Raw genomic sequence first — 14,816 nt, forward strand, 5'->3', positions numbered from 1 at the left:
TCCTTGCTATTCCTCACACGTGCTCCGCCTCAGGGCCTTTGCACGGGCTAGCCCAGCCGTGGGCAAACTACGGCCTGCAGGCCGGATCCGGCCCATTTGAAATGAATAAAACTAAAAAACAAAAAACAAAAAAGACCGTACCCTTTTATGTAATGATGTTTACTTTGAATTTATATTAGTTCACACAAACACTCCATCCATGCTTTTGTTCCGGCCCTCCGGTCCAGTTTAAGAATCCAGTGTGGCCCTCGAGTCAAAAAGTTTGCCCACCCCTGGTAGCCCCTCTGCCGAAAGTGCTCTTCCGCCAGAGATGTGCCTGACTACTTGTCTCTCCTCCCTAGTCCTTGCTCAAATGGCACTCTCTTCTCAGATCATTCTGACCATCCTTTTTAAAATTGTAACACATCCCTCAAATGCTTGACCTCCCCCCTTAACTCATTTTATTTTTTCCTCATAGAACTAGTGATTTTTCTAACAAACTGCATACATTTTGTTATTTATTATGTTTATTCTCTGCCTTTCCCTTCATCTTTTAAGTTCTACATGGCAGAGATTTTTATCTATTTTACTCACCGGTTTATTCCAAGTACCCAGCACATAATAGATGCTCAATAAATATCGATTGAACAAACAAATAAATGAAAGCCCCCAAATCCATTTTCCTGACCCCCAAATCCACTCCCTCTGAGCCCCATACTCAGCATTACCATCAAGACCATGTTGCCAGCCTTGACTTAGAGATGCCCTTAGGAAGGTCCATGGAGTTCACCCGGGGTTTCCTGGAGGAGGGTCACCCTGTCATCTTTGCAACTCAGGTCTCTTATCTAGAAAATGGTGAAAAGGAACGAGTAACCTCCTCTCAAATCAATGTGTGCCTAGTCCCAGCACGAAGGCCCCTGGGAGTTGACAGCGTTTTAAGGGGGCTCCATACCCGCCTCCTGCAGGCCTGGGGACAGGGCCCTGGTAATGGGGACAGACCGCCTGGCAGTACCTGTGGCTTCGTGTCCTCTTCGTCCTTGTAGTAGTAGAGCTGCTGCGCCCTCAGCACGAAGTACCTCTGCTGCCAGTTTTTCACGATGGACCGCTGCTTCTTCAGCCAGCCCATTTTGATGGGCCTCTCCAGCGGGTTGGGGGTGGACGACGGGTGGAAGGCTGCCATCTGCTCGCCGGTCATCACGCTCCTGGACCGAGCTATGGAGAGGAGCAGACAGGCAGACTGACTGAGGGACATGAAGCAGTGTGCAGAGCGTGGGTGGAGAGGCCAGAGAGGAACCCCCGAGGGGGAGGAGAGGCGGCTGGGGCCCCAGCCAGGTCCTGCTCAAGGGTCCAGATCTGTATCAGAGAAAATTCCCCCGTGACCCAGAGAGCTGCCTGCTCCCGCCCAGGCCAAGGCCGGCCGAAAGGAGCCCGGGGAGGAGGGGAGAGCCCGCGGCCCGGCGCGCACGCAGTCCGGCGGCTGGCCTCGGCCCCCTCATTCTGCAAAGCGCGAGATTGGCTGGAGGCTTCTGAAGAGGAAGTGGCCGCAGCATCTGACAAAAGGTGCTTCCTTTTTCCTGCGTGGGCGTCGGTATCTGACAAGAGAGAGAAAATAATGCCTCGCTCTGAGGGCGCAGGGTGAGTCCCACACAGCTGCAGAGGCACTGGAAGCTGCCGGGCATTCTTCACCCAGGGGAGCTGGTGTGTTTCGCTCTGGTCTCACTATCAAATAGGGTCCTTCCCCAACCGACCCCCCAAAACCCAGACCCCCCCCCCAAAACCCGGGGCCCTGTCCACACAGCCTGCATGCAGGAAGCTGGCACCTCCTGAATTTCCCTGATGAGTGTCATTGAGTGCCATTCTGTCCCCTGCTCACTGAGAGCGTTGGCAGCCTTTTCATTGGACCAAGGGCCTCCCATAGCTGCGTTCTTGCGTTTCAGTCCAATTGTTCCTCCCATGTGGCTGAGAGCCCACAAGTGTTTGAAAGGAAAATGGATCTGCCAGCAGAACACAGAAGCAGAATTTGAATCCAAGCCCTCTAATCCACTGTATTGTGTTGTTGGCTTTTGTTTTTACACGAGAGCTCTGCCTGCCATTAGAACAGGACCGGATGTCCACAGCTTGTCTGCACGGTAACTCCATCCAGAACAACTCTCTCCTTTTCTTTCCTCCGCAGGGAGCGAGGGGGATCACCCTGCCTATGACCCCCTTTCAGTATGTCCTCTGAGCCTCACCTACCTCCTTTCCCAGACAGTTTAACAGTGCCCTTGAAACCACCTTGGAGCTCCTCATCTCCTTGACCTTGAACTGTGTTCCACACTTGCCAGTCCCCAGGGTCTCCATTCCTTCTCCTTGCTGGAGGAAGTCTCCGTCTCACCATGCTTTTATTCAGCTTTTGTGGGTTCCCAGAACAGCCACGACTGAACTAAGCCAACTCCACTCTCCCCTAGTTGCCTCTCACCTGGTTAGAGACCAGTGCTTCCTTTCCTGGCACTTTCACCCTGAGTCCATTCTGCAACTTCTCTGTGCCTCAGTTTCCTCCCTGGTTAAGATAGGATAATAATAGTCCCTACTCTATAGAGTTGTTAAAGAGATTAAACAAGCTTACATACATACACCACTTAGCACAGTCCCTGGTTCAAGGTAGCATATGTTACTCATTTTTATCAACAGGTGACTTTACTTCCTACTTCAAGGATGGAGATTAGCTTTGAGAGCTCCCTAAACTTCCTCTTCATTTCAAAAAAGTCACTCCATCGGCAAGCTTTCTCTCTTCCTTCATTCCTATTGCTAATGCGTTTAATTGACAACTTTTCCCATTGCTTTTGATTCCTTTCTCTCTATCTCATTCTAGGCCTGTGGTCTTTGAGCTTTATTTATGTTCATGGCATACTTTCAAATACCAAAGTTGTATTTGAAAGAGAATCTTTCAAGGGTCCAGATCTGTATCAGAGAAAATTCCCCTGTGACCCAGAGAGCTGCCTGCTCCCGCCCAGGCCAAGGCCGGCCGAAAGGAGCCCGGGGAGGAGGGGAGAGCCCGAGGCCGAGCGTGCACGCAGTCCGGCAGCTTTTCCCATTGCTTTTGATTCCTTTCTCTCTCTCATTCTAGGCCTGTCCGGCAGCTTTTTTGGCCCTTCTGTCCTCTCCTTGGATTTCTACAATAGTTCTCTGACCTGTTCTCTCCCACTCAATGACACTCACTCATCAAAGAGAATCCTTCTCCCACTGACTCCAACTGTATCCAGAGTTACCATCCTATCCACATGTCGCCTTTCAATCCTGTATTGCTGTCTGATGAAGACTCTGCCCTAACTGGGCTCCCTTGACCCTCACTAGGGGTCTGTGTTCTTGTCACATACCAGCTGGCAGTCACCCCTTACCTCCCACCAGGGACTGGAGAGGTCATACTATGTTGTACACAAATGACAAGACATGCTTGATTCAACAACCTCCTTCTAGACAGACATCATCAGATGAGTGCATATACTCAACTGTAGTAAAAAGCAATTTGACATTTTGATGACAATGTAGCAGCATGGCTTTGCATCTGTGAGTCTTGGAACCCCAGTTAAAATTCTTCTCAGAGTCTTGCTCCTTAGTTAGCTGCTATCTTCCAGATCTTACATCTGTAACCCACAGAACAGACATGGGGCTGGTCCCTTACGCGAAGGCTGTGTAAAAGATCTGAAGGAACCGTAGGAGGGTTTCAGCAGGAATACAATGGGGAGGAGGGAACAGGAAGAACTGCATACAGCTCTGTGGCTCTCTAGCTCTGAGGCTGTAACTTGCAAAGACTCATATCTGACCTTGAAAGAGAGTAGATAATAGGGAGAAATGAAAAGTGGTTCACACACACACACACACACAAATAGGGAAGACTGAGGCATTGTGGAAGATGCTGGGTGATTCTCTTCACCTCTGAGTGGCCTAACCCAGTGTGACTTTTGTCACTATGAAGCTGAAGCAACATTAGACTTGGGAGGAAGGGGGAGGGAGGCCCCCTCCTAGCAGGGGCATAATTTGGGGTCTTCACTTGGCTTCTGGATGATCATGTCACCATGAGGAGCCGGCACAAGAGAGGAGGAAAACAGACAGCTACCACCTGGTGATTATGAGGACTTAAGCTTCATGGGCTCCTCCCAGAGAGCCACAGAAATCATTGGAACCACAACAGGAGACAGGAGAACCTCAAGGTCTCCAACAGCACCGAAGTGGGATGCGGGCAAAGGAGCCAAAAAGACACTGCAGATTGAAGCGAGTTAACTCTGCACAGAAGAACTCAGTTGCTGGGATGTTATTCTATGGTTAGTTCTGAGAAATTGTTTATGCTCTGTTGTGGCAAAAACAACAACCACAAAAACAAACAAACAAAACCCCAAACCTCCCTCTAGAAGCGTCTGTGCATTGCAGAATGGCCTGGCAAAGGCAGGAAGAGGTATGGGAATCTGATGATCTTAGACCCAGCCAAGAGGGGGTTAGATGCCCCTCGTAACAACTAGACAGCCACCTGTCTGCCTGCATATTGTCAAGGCCTTGACTAACCATCTTTTATATTCCAGATACAACACGGTTCACCCATACATGCACCGTGTTTCTGGAGTGCCTATGACAGTCTCCAGCATGGGCGGTGTGACTGTGGTCATGGGTCATATGTTACAAGTTAGGGTGTGGATGGCTCAGTGCAAACCTCCACACTGCTGAAATTAGGCCCCAACGTGGGGGAGATGACAGGGCGGGCCTCCAGTAACTAAGCAGGGGAACTTTCTGTCCTGTGTCAGGGTCATCTCCCACCTCAGCCCTCAGTGTTGCTCATCAGCCAGGCATATCATGGGATGATTTAAATATCAAGGAAAGCCTGCTGGGCCTTGAGTTTCACTTAGTTTTGACTAACCTTTCCTATTAATTCCTTTGAACAGTCTTTCTTGGTGGGTGTGACTTGTTCCCGGACAAAGTAAACAAAGAAATCTGTTACTATTTATGGAGCTATTTCTCATAATGAACATAATAACTGTGATAAGCCTCGCTTGGGAGCCAGTCCTTGCACACTGTGTGCATGCTCCCAGGCCTTCAGGAGGGATTTCGGAACCAGGCTGTGGGCTGGAGAGGGGGCTGCAGGCAGACCAGGGAGGCGAGGAGGAAGGCACTTGCTAAGTGTTTACAGAACACTCTGTACCAGGGGGAAATGAGGGCCTCGTGAAGTCAGCAACTCACCCTTACTGGAGTAGAGAGAGAACAGCCCCTCGCACTGTGCTTTCAATACAGTAGCCACTTGCCATGAGTGCCTATGTCCATGAAAATGAATTAAGAAACTAAATTCAGTTCCTCAGTCACACCAGCCGCATTGCAAGTGCTCAGGAGCCCCCTGTGGCTCCTGGCTAGCGTGGTGGACAATATAGATGGCATGTCCATCATCACAGAAAGTTCTATCAGTCAGCACTTCTCAGAATCTGAGTGTCATCATTACTAAACGCAGGGCCTTCCCCACTAACCTGACCTGGCTTTTTTGGCCCTTCTGTCCTCTCCTTGGATTGCTACAATAGTTCTCTGAGATGTCTTCTCCTACCAGACCCACCTCTAGTCCATTGACGACATCATGACATGGTCCCACTAAAACACAAATATGGCCATGTCACTCTCCTGCCTAAAAGCCTCAGATGACCCTCCAACATCTTTTTCGTAAAAGATAGAGGCTGAACTCCTTACCATGGGGTTCAGAGTCCTTGGTGGGTTTTCTACTGCATTCCCTGCTCTTCCTGAATGCCAGCCCACACTTCATCCATGACAAAATGCTATTCCCTTTGCTGGAATATTCTCCCCATCCATGCCCATCCACCCCTAATTTTATCGCTTGGAAAGCTCTCATTCATCTTTTAAGATTTAGTTCAAGCCACACCTCCTATGAGAAGCCTTCTCAGCCCAGCCAGACTCAGTTAGTTCCTGGGCTCCATTCCTTCTTAACTGGGTCGTATGCCCATCAAAGCACTTACCTTCCTGCCGGATCATTTTTCTTAAAGCCCTCCCTCTCCACTATAAGAAAACGGGGACTCTGTCTTGATGCTTTGGCCTTGCTCAGTCTTGTATACCCCAGCACCTACCACAGTTCCTGACAAAGAGAAGGCAGGGTGAAATAGGGCACATGCTTTTACATACACAGCCCTGGGTGAGTCATGTTCTATCTCTGGGGGTTTGCTTCCTTCTCTGTGAAATTGTGATAATAATACATCCCTTGAGAAGTGGCTAATCAATAAGTATTAATACTGATGAGTGGACAGGCTTTAGCCAATGTCTGCTTCTTAAAACATAACTGTTATAAATGGAAGCTATTATTATTAGCACTATTCTTATAGTACTAGAGGCCCAGTGCACGAAATTCATAAACGGGTAGGATCCTTAGGCCTGTCCGGCAATCAGGGTTGATCAGGGCCTTCTGGCTGCCAGCCGGGGCCTTTCTTCATTCCGAGCCACCCCCCAGTAGTCAGCGCACGTCATAACGAGCAATCAAACTCCTGGTCTCCTGGTCAAACTCCCAAGGGGACACTTTGCATATTAGCCATATATATAATATGGACTCAATTTTATGCTAAATGAGAGAAAAGGAAGAAGAAATGAAAGAGGGAGGGGATGAAGAAAGGAGAGAGAAAGGGAGAGAGAGAGAGAGAGAGAGAGAGAGAGAGAGAGAGAGAGAGAAGGCAAAAGAGAAGACTAGCTGGACATTGTACAATATTTCAGGTGCAAATCCAGAGACCTGAATTAGGATGGTGGCAGTAGGAAAGGAAAGAATAAGAGAGACAGTTGTGAGGCCGGCCACCAGACCTCAGCAACTGTCTGAACAAGGAAGATTGGGAGGCAAAGAATTTGTGAGATTGCAGTTTGAGTGACTCAGATGAGGTAGCCTTCTCTATCCACTCATGTGATGCACATTGGCTAAGCACTTGGCATGGACCAGGAACTGTGGCGGATTCTGGGACATAAGATCAACCAGACACAATCCTGCCCCCGAGTAGCTCATAGACATAGGAGACCTGCTCATGGAAGCAGGGAAGGAAGCCAGGGAACCAGGTGGGTATGAACAGGTAGGGAGCTGATTCTGGCCATGATGAAATGTGAGGGTGGACTGAGAGCTTTAGACTTCCCAGAGTTCTGGTTTTGATAGGTAAAGCCTGTCGATTAAGAAAGAGGTTAGGGAGAAAAAAGAGGTGCAAGCAAAAGCCAGGAGATTTGAGTGACATGAAAATCTCAGATTGGAAAAGTAACACAATAGATGTTCTGAAACCAAAAGAAAGGATGAGCACAGAGGACCTGAGCATTGAGGGAAGCATTTTTAAAAAATATATGTTTTTATTTATTTTAGAGAGTGAGGAAGGGAGAGGGAGAGATAGAAACAGCAATGAGAGAAAAACATCAACATCGACCTGCTGCCTTCTGCATGAGCTGCACTGGGGATCGAGCCCACAACCCAGGCATGTGCCCTGACCGGAAATCAAACCATGACTTTTGGTGCATGGGTTGAAACTCAACCACTGAGCTTCACCAGCTGGGCGAGGGAAGCATTTTTAACTTGAGACTATGGAGATAAACTTTGATAGAAGACAGAAAAGATGTGTGGGCACATTACACAGAGAGAAAATAATGTTCAAATAAAACATATATAGCATGGGTTCCCTTTAACAAAGAAACTCATCTTTCTTATCCCTAATCAATCAGAAAAATTTATTGGGCACTTCTTATGCACAGGGAGGGCATGGTTTTAAAAATAAGAGAAACCATCTAAATTAGTGAACTCGAAACTTACAGGGTTTCAAATATTTACTGTGCATCTGGCACACAAAAATGCCGTCCACCACTCCCTGTTGCCATGGTTGCCTCAACTGCAGCCCATTTCATGATGTCATACTTGCCTTGAGTAAAAAAGTGGGATTAGCAATCAAGTCATGGATTACAAAGTGTTAAGGAGAGGTAAGCATCTAGTTTATCTGGTAGAACGAGAAAAGAGTACCACTGATGAAAGTGTAGAATGGAAGCTCAACCATCAGGAATTAGGTTCCCAGTGGCAGGGGATTTTATATATTTTTCTTCATCAATGTAACCACACCTCCTAGAAGCGCATCTGGCCCATTGAAGGTGCCCAATACATATTTGCTGAGTGAATCAGATGAACATTTTAGAATGAACTGTGAGCCACTATTGGGCATTTTATATTGGCAACAAATATTGGCCAGTTTACCTACTTGTGAAATTTCTAGAGATGTTCACAATCGCCTCCTCAGCAGGGTGGCCAGTAGAAGATGTAATTCCCGATGTAATAACAGTCCACATCAATAGCGACATGTTTAATACAAACACTTTATAAGTCTCATTTCATTTAATGCTCACTCGCATGCTTTATGGTAAGCACTGTACTGTCACCCCCATGTTATGGACGAGCAGCTGAAGCTCAGACAAGTGAAATGGTCTGCCCCAGTTACACGGCTAGAAATCTGATTTCAAAGTCCAGTATCCACGCAGCCCCTGGAGAAGCATGTATTCTAGTGGTGGGGAGAGGCACTGGCATTGAGAATCCGTGTATAATAATTCACAGGGTTAGACAGTAGAGTGAAGTGAAGGAGAGACGACACCCCTCTTCATCTGGGAAGGGAACAAAGCCATTCTTCCTAACCAATCACATGAGGCACCTGCCTCAGCCTCCACCCATTTTGCCTTCATATTATGCATAAACAAATTTGTGTTATTTTTTTTTCCATCCAATGTGTGGTCTTCAAGGCTCAGCTGGCCTTGGAACAAAAAGTGACAACGTAATGGCACTGAAACCTCAAGTGCATCGCAAGGCTGTGCTGACGCCCCAACAGGAAATAGACATATTAGGCAGTCCTGCTGTGTCTTACCAGCCCTCTGCCTTACCAGCCCTCTGCCCAAGCTCATTTGAAGAGATTTAAGGATTCTGACCAAAGCCCAATGTGGCCAAGGCGTGGGAGAAAGGAACATGGAACCAACCTGAGGTGGGCCCAGCCCTCACAGCCAGCTCACAGCCCACGCACCACCCCAGCTGAGAAGGGAGCTGCTGGGGACGTGTGAAGTAGCAGACACAACATCACTGCCTTCCTGATAAACAGGTATACCTACACCGTTGCCTACATCCTGCACACACACACACATGCACACACACACACACACACAATCCCCACATACACCACACACATGCAGACACTCTGTCCAATTATCACACAGGGAAGATGGCCCACATGGGAGAAAATTAGGTCTTCTAACTTCAGAAACTTGCATCTTGCTTTCTCTCCCCGCCTTATCCCCCTCTCCAAAGCCAACTGCCCTCCTTGATAAATCACCCTCCTGAATGGGGAACTTTTAATATCTTTCCACTTTCAAAACCTGGCATATAGAGTCCAGAATGAACTTATCCTGTGATTACTCTCTTAGATTTTTTTTTAATTTCTAAGTTTCATTTTTAATGTTGGTATAGGGAAAACTCTGGCCCATGTCAAAGGCAACACGCTGTGACTGAGGACAGCAAAGGGACTTGCTCTGTGTGTGCACCTGCAACTCAATCACACGGGGTTTTTCAGCACTCTCACAGGGGAAGCAAATTTACATACCCTCATTAAAAAAGAAAAGATCTAAAAGTTGTTCCCTGGCTGCCTGCTGCCATTTGCCGGAATTGAGCAGGTTTAATTTCCCCATGTTCTATGTCTTGTAGAAATGTCCTTCACTGTTTGACAAGCGAGCATTTCAACCCAAAGAGCAAATTCTGCTTTGGAAAGGGACTTAGCATACATGGCTATGTCTTTTGCAGGAAGAGGCAAAAATGTGCCAACAGTAGCAATAGGAAGGGGAGAGAGAGAGAGAGAGAGAGAGAGAGAGAGAGAGAGAGAGAGAGAGAGAAGAAAAAAAGAAGGTGGGAGTGGAGACAGGGAGGAAGGGAGAGAGAGAATTGGTTTTCTGTTTCTTCTTAGGCTTGCAAAGTCTTTTGCACTCTGGCAAATTCCCTTGACTGGATGCCTTTCAGGGCCACCCCTCTGGTGTGCTTGTGTGTTTCACAGGAATTTCCAGTGCAGTTGCTTCTTGTGAGTGTATGGCTCTCTCAGTTGCAACACTTCACAGCCCCCTCTGCCTATTTTTGCATAACAGGAAGCCAAGTATAATAACAAGAAGCTTACAGAATTGTGACTGCTTCCTCCTAAGCACTGCCGGGCCTGCCTATTCCCCGGCACAAGGAGAAGTGGAGATTTGGCAATTGTTGTAGACGATGTGGCTGTTTAACTGTGTATCAAGCGAACAGCCTTCCCAGACAGCCACATAAGGAAGGCCTTGGCATCACGCAAGACTATGGGACGTTGTGCTCTGCAGCAACATGGTGTGCTAAAGCAAGAGGGCATTAGAGGTACTAACCTTTTCATTGTCAAAGCCAATCCTTTGTTCTAGGTCAGAGGTTTTGCTCAGTCACTAATATTTGTACTTCACGTATTTGTATTTTATATATAGTCAAATGAATTCCGTGGCCCCAGCAGCCACGGCAGCAATTCAGCCCTGGCAATGCTCAAGGACTAGTATTGGTGATCAAGTACTCGGCCTTGACTATGTCACTCTTGGGGCCTTCACTGGTTTTCAGAAATAGTGATCTTTAACCTTGTAATTTCACTAAGAATGTGAACCAGGAGCAATTCTTGCAGTGGGATGGGCCTGGCATGCAAGTCATAATATGATTCTCTTATTCTACAATCTGATAAAAATAGTCTATTGAATATTAACACAATAGGTTATGGATAGAGAATATGATACCAATAAATTATTAATTAGTTTTGGTTAAGTGTGATCAGGCAATGCAGCTGTGATAGCACTGTAATTAGGCAGTTATTAATAATAGGAAAAAAGCAAAGGGAAGGCCGACATTATAAGTGTGTCATTTGGGCAGCTTCACCAGGAAGCTGCAAATTCACACTCCCCAGGGAACCACCAGCCAATTCCCTGCTAAACACTGGGGGAAGGGGCTGGACAAAGGGGAAGATGGGCATATGCACAGTGAGTCAAGATGACATAGGTAAGATACTTGCCTATCAGTCAAGCCTGGGGAACCATGAATTGGCTAGAGTAGGCAAGGCCACTGCACACCCATGAAAATTTGGGACTACAAAATCCCTCAAAGGAGCTCTCTTGTGACTCTTGGCTCTTGGCTCTCTGGTTCCTTTGGTTTTGCTCCTGCTTCCTGCATTTGCCCATGTTTCCTCCATAGCCATGTGACCCTTCAGACCTCATATGCAATGGACTGATGGACTGCAGCAGGAAACACACACTAGCCTGATGCTGGATTGGATTATACCCACCATAGTACAGAGACTCTGGACACTGACTTTGATTTTAGCTCTACTGAAAGCAAAACGGGACTTCTGTGGTACCTTGGAAACTCAGGGGGTTGATTCCACAGAAATAAAGCTTCCTACGATATCTTATCTTCCCGAGCGAATCTCAGAAAATCCCTTTTCTTGGGATATCGCAAAGAGCCCACTCCCACTAGCAACCAGTGGAGACATGGAGCTCTCTCCACCAATAACTGTTAAAAAAAATTAAATGTTCATATTTTTAAAGATGTATACTCAAGCGTGAGGAATAAAAGCATAGTGCCTGGGATTTGCTTAAAAACATCTCAGCAAAGAAATAAAATAAAAGGAAAAGAAAGGGATAAATAAAGCAAATGTGACAAAACCTTGACAATTATTAAATTTCAGTAAAAGATACACATGGAGGTTCATTACACTTATTCTCTGTGTTGCGGTTTGAAATATGTATATAATAACACTCTTTTTCAAGATTCTATTAGGCTTTTTTTTCACACATCAGCTATCACCCTGAACTTCAACTTGCTCATTTTCCCAGGCCTGCATTTCCAGACCTGTTAGTGACTTCTCTGAGCACAGCAGAATGATACTATGCAGATGCTGTACCACACACGTACACATTCCCTCCGGAACAGACCCTGCCCGTCCATTTCCCCTGCACTGTCATTTTATCAGTTAATGAAGGGGAAGAACCGAGGGACTCCTGATGTTTCCAGTTATGGATAGTATTTCCTGTAAAGCCAACTTTTCTTCAGTAAGCAATGTTGATGGTGTGTGTGTGTGTGTGTGTGTGTGTGTGTGTCTGAGAAAGAGGAGTGGACAGCCCCACTTTGAAAAAGAGTGGTTGCAGGGAAGGCTTTGTCTCAAATGACAATTCCTTTTGACTGGGAGTAACGTTGGGGCATCTGGGGCCTAGTACAGGCTCACTAGAAGAATGGAGTGACTGGTTATCAGTGTTTGCAGTGGCAAAAGTTGGAGGAACTGATAGGCCACAGTCTACCAATGTAACACAATCATTAACACTTGATAGCTCCCCTGGCCCTGTGGTAGAGGGGCAGGCAGTATGGTGCAGTGAAAGGTGTATCTGATTAGGCATCAAGAGACCCAGGCTCAAGCTCTAGCTCAGACATAAGCCAGCTGTGCAATTCTCTGGGCCCTTTTGAACCTTCATTTCCTCATTTGTAAAATAAAAGGATGGAAATAAACCATCTTGAACACATATTCAACTCTAAATTTTTTTATTGACCTTTAAGACATATGTCAGCCAACTGCTTTGTGTAGTAATCCTATTGTAGGTGCAAGGCATCAAACTTAATTTGCCACCTGATGCAGGACTCCATTTCTACATCAAAAACATATGCCTCTAGAGATGCATTCCTTTAATTGATTAAGAAAAGTTGATTTTGCAAAATACATACTCTGGATGACTTTGATTAAACAAGATGGTTTGATAAGTTTCTGGTTAGAGTGTTTGTGAGTTTTAATATTAGGTTAAAGAAGATCCCCTTTGCAGTCCCCTTAAAAACGCAGGGAGGGAAGTAGGAAGACAAAAGTCACTGTAACTATCACTCAAGGACCGACAGCTCAATAGGCTGTGTGGCCTATTTATTCTGGGGTAATACCTGAACTCCCAAATATCACAGAGCCACCACCTTCTGGATAGATCTCTCCAACTCTAAACCAGACTTTACATATCAAAACGGCAAATGCATCCAGGCCCTTTTAATCAAGGATGTCCTCTAATAATTTAGTTAAAATAATATATGTATATTAAGTTTATTTACAAATGTATTCACGGCAGTAAAAAATGTATACAACTAAATGTCCAATAACACAGAGTCAGTTGAATGAAGTATGCTATATCATAAAGTAAAATGCTATGTAGCCTTAAAGTAAATGCTTTAAATTCATGGGAACACATTGAATTTATGAGTAAAGTTAAAACTTTTTCCTTCCAAAATAGTACATATAGAGTAAGTACATTTTGTTAAAAAAAAAATACATGTTATACACACACATTGTGACATAGGAAAAGCATAGATACACATGAGGTGTAGCACAGAAAAACAAAATGGCAAGATTCACATAAGACTGGTTATTTTCCAGAGATGTTGGATTATGGCTAACTTTTCTGTCTCCTTTTTGCTGTCATTTTTTTAAAAAAAGTTATTTGTAAATGTTCTATGTCAGTTTTCTCTTCAATGACCTGAAGGCTGAGTTTGCCAATCTACACATTTTAAGACTTAAAGTGGGTCAAGAAAGATGAAATCACTGAGAGGAATCTGTCCCGGTGTTAGGAAGAATTTACAGAATCTAAACCAAAGCAAATTCCAAAAATTTTGAAAGTGAGCATTTCGAGAGCTAGCTCTGTCACCTTGGGCAAATCACCCTTCTGTGCCCAATGGGACAGTGTACCAGCAAGAGACAATATATGTGTCCTTTACGACATGTAAAGTAGGTATAGATTTGCTTATTATTCTTGTTGTTGTTTACAAAGTTTATACATATATAAAATGAGGTTGTTGACAAAGATGCTTGCTAAGGTCCTTCTCAGCCCCCCAACTCTTATATTTTTTGCATACTAACAGTTTCTACCAGTACCACAATGTATGCAGAGTATACAAATAGAGAAAGGGCAGCAGATGAGAGGTTCATTATTTGGGAAAGAATATAAAGGAAAAAGCACTCTGGGAAGGAAAGGTCCAGTACAGCTTGGAGCTGTCAGCCAAGACATCCCAGAAACTATAGAGCCTGACCATGTTCTTTGGGGCTAAGAAGAAAGGACAGCGGGAATGCCGCGGGAGCATGAAAGGAGGTTACTCTAAGAGTGCTCAGGAAGGAAAAACCACTTGGAATTCCATGCGGTTTGACCTCATGGTGTAACAGTTCCCTTTCCAAATATCCATTGCAATAACCAAAGAATTGCTTCCGTGATAATGAAAGAAAAATGGAAAATGAAAGTAGAAGTAAGGAAGGATGCTATCTGTGTGCTATCTCTTGGGAGGATTTCTATAAGATGCAGGTGGTGAGCATCTGACCTGACAGAAAAGCTAACCAACCCACAATTCAGTATATACTGTATAGGGAACAGCTGCCTCAGAACAGGGGCTAGAATGTTCCATAAAGAATCTGCACCAACATCCAGAAAAGAGCATCACTGCTGGAGGCGGGGGACAGGTGGAGACCCCAAGAGCCACTTCCGGAAGTGCTCACAGAACAGAGGCCTGGCTGGGGCATGTGACTGCCAGTGCACCCCCGGTGCCCAGAGTCCCGCCAAAGAAATCAATGGTGGCCCTGCTTTGCTGGCTCCTAAACTGAGGCCCTGCACTGATGAGGGAAAGGGATAGGAGAAAAAGAAGCTCCCTGAACGGAGGAGGAGCTGCTCTCTTTAAACTGGACGGTTCTTAAAGCATACCCATAAGCTTACCATGCCACCCAGCCATTCCACATCTAGGAATCTATCCGTGGAAAGTGAGACACACGTCCACAAAACTT

The 14,816-nt window shown here is 45.8% G+C and overlaps 1 protein-coding gene across 4 annotated transcripts in view; it reads right to left on the bottom strand.

The window, feature by feature from the left end:
• ARHGAP25 (Rho GTPase activating protein 25) overlaps positions 1-14,816 on the bottom strand; it is a 76,188-nt gene that overhangs the window by 41,769 nt on the left and 19,603 nt on the right. For 3 of the 4 annotated variants that reach the window (XM_059659579.1, XM_059659578.1, XM_059659577.1), the window contains exon 2: positions 992-1,191. In XM_059659579.1, the coding sequence (XP_059515562.1) occupies positions 992-1,191 (200 nt within the window). Of the gene's footprint in view, positions 1-991; positions 1,192-14,748; positions 14,768-14,816 lie in introns of those variants that run through there. The other variant, XM_059659580.1, reaches the window with a different exon arrangement.

This window comes from Myotis daubentonii, chromosome 12 (genome assembly GCF_963259705.1).
Source record: "Myotis daubentonii chromosome 12, mMyoDau2.1, whole genome shotgun sequence".
NCBI classification, from domain to species: Eukaryota; Metazoa; Chordata; class Mammalia; order Chiroptera; family Vespertilionidae; genus Myotis; species Myotis daubentonii.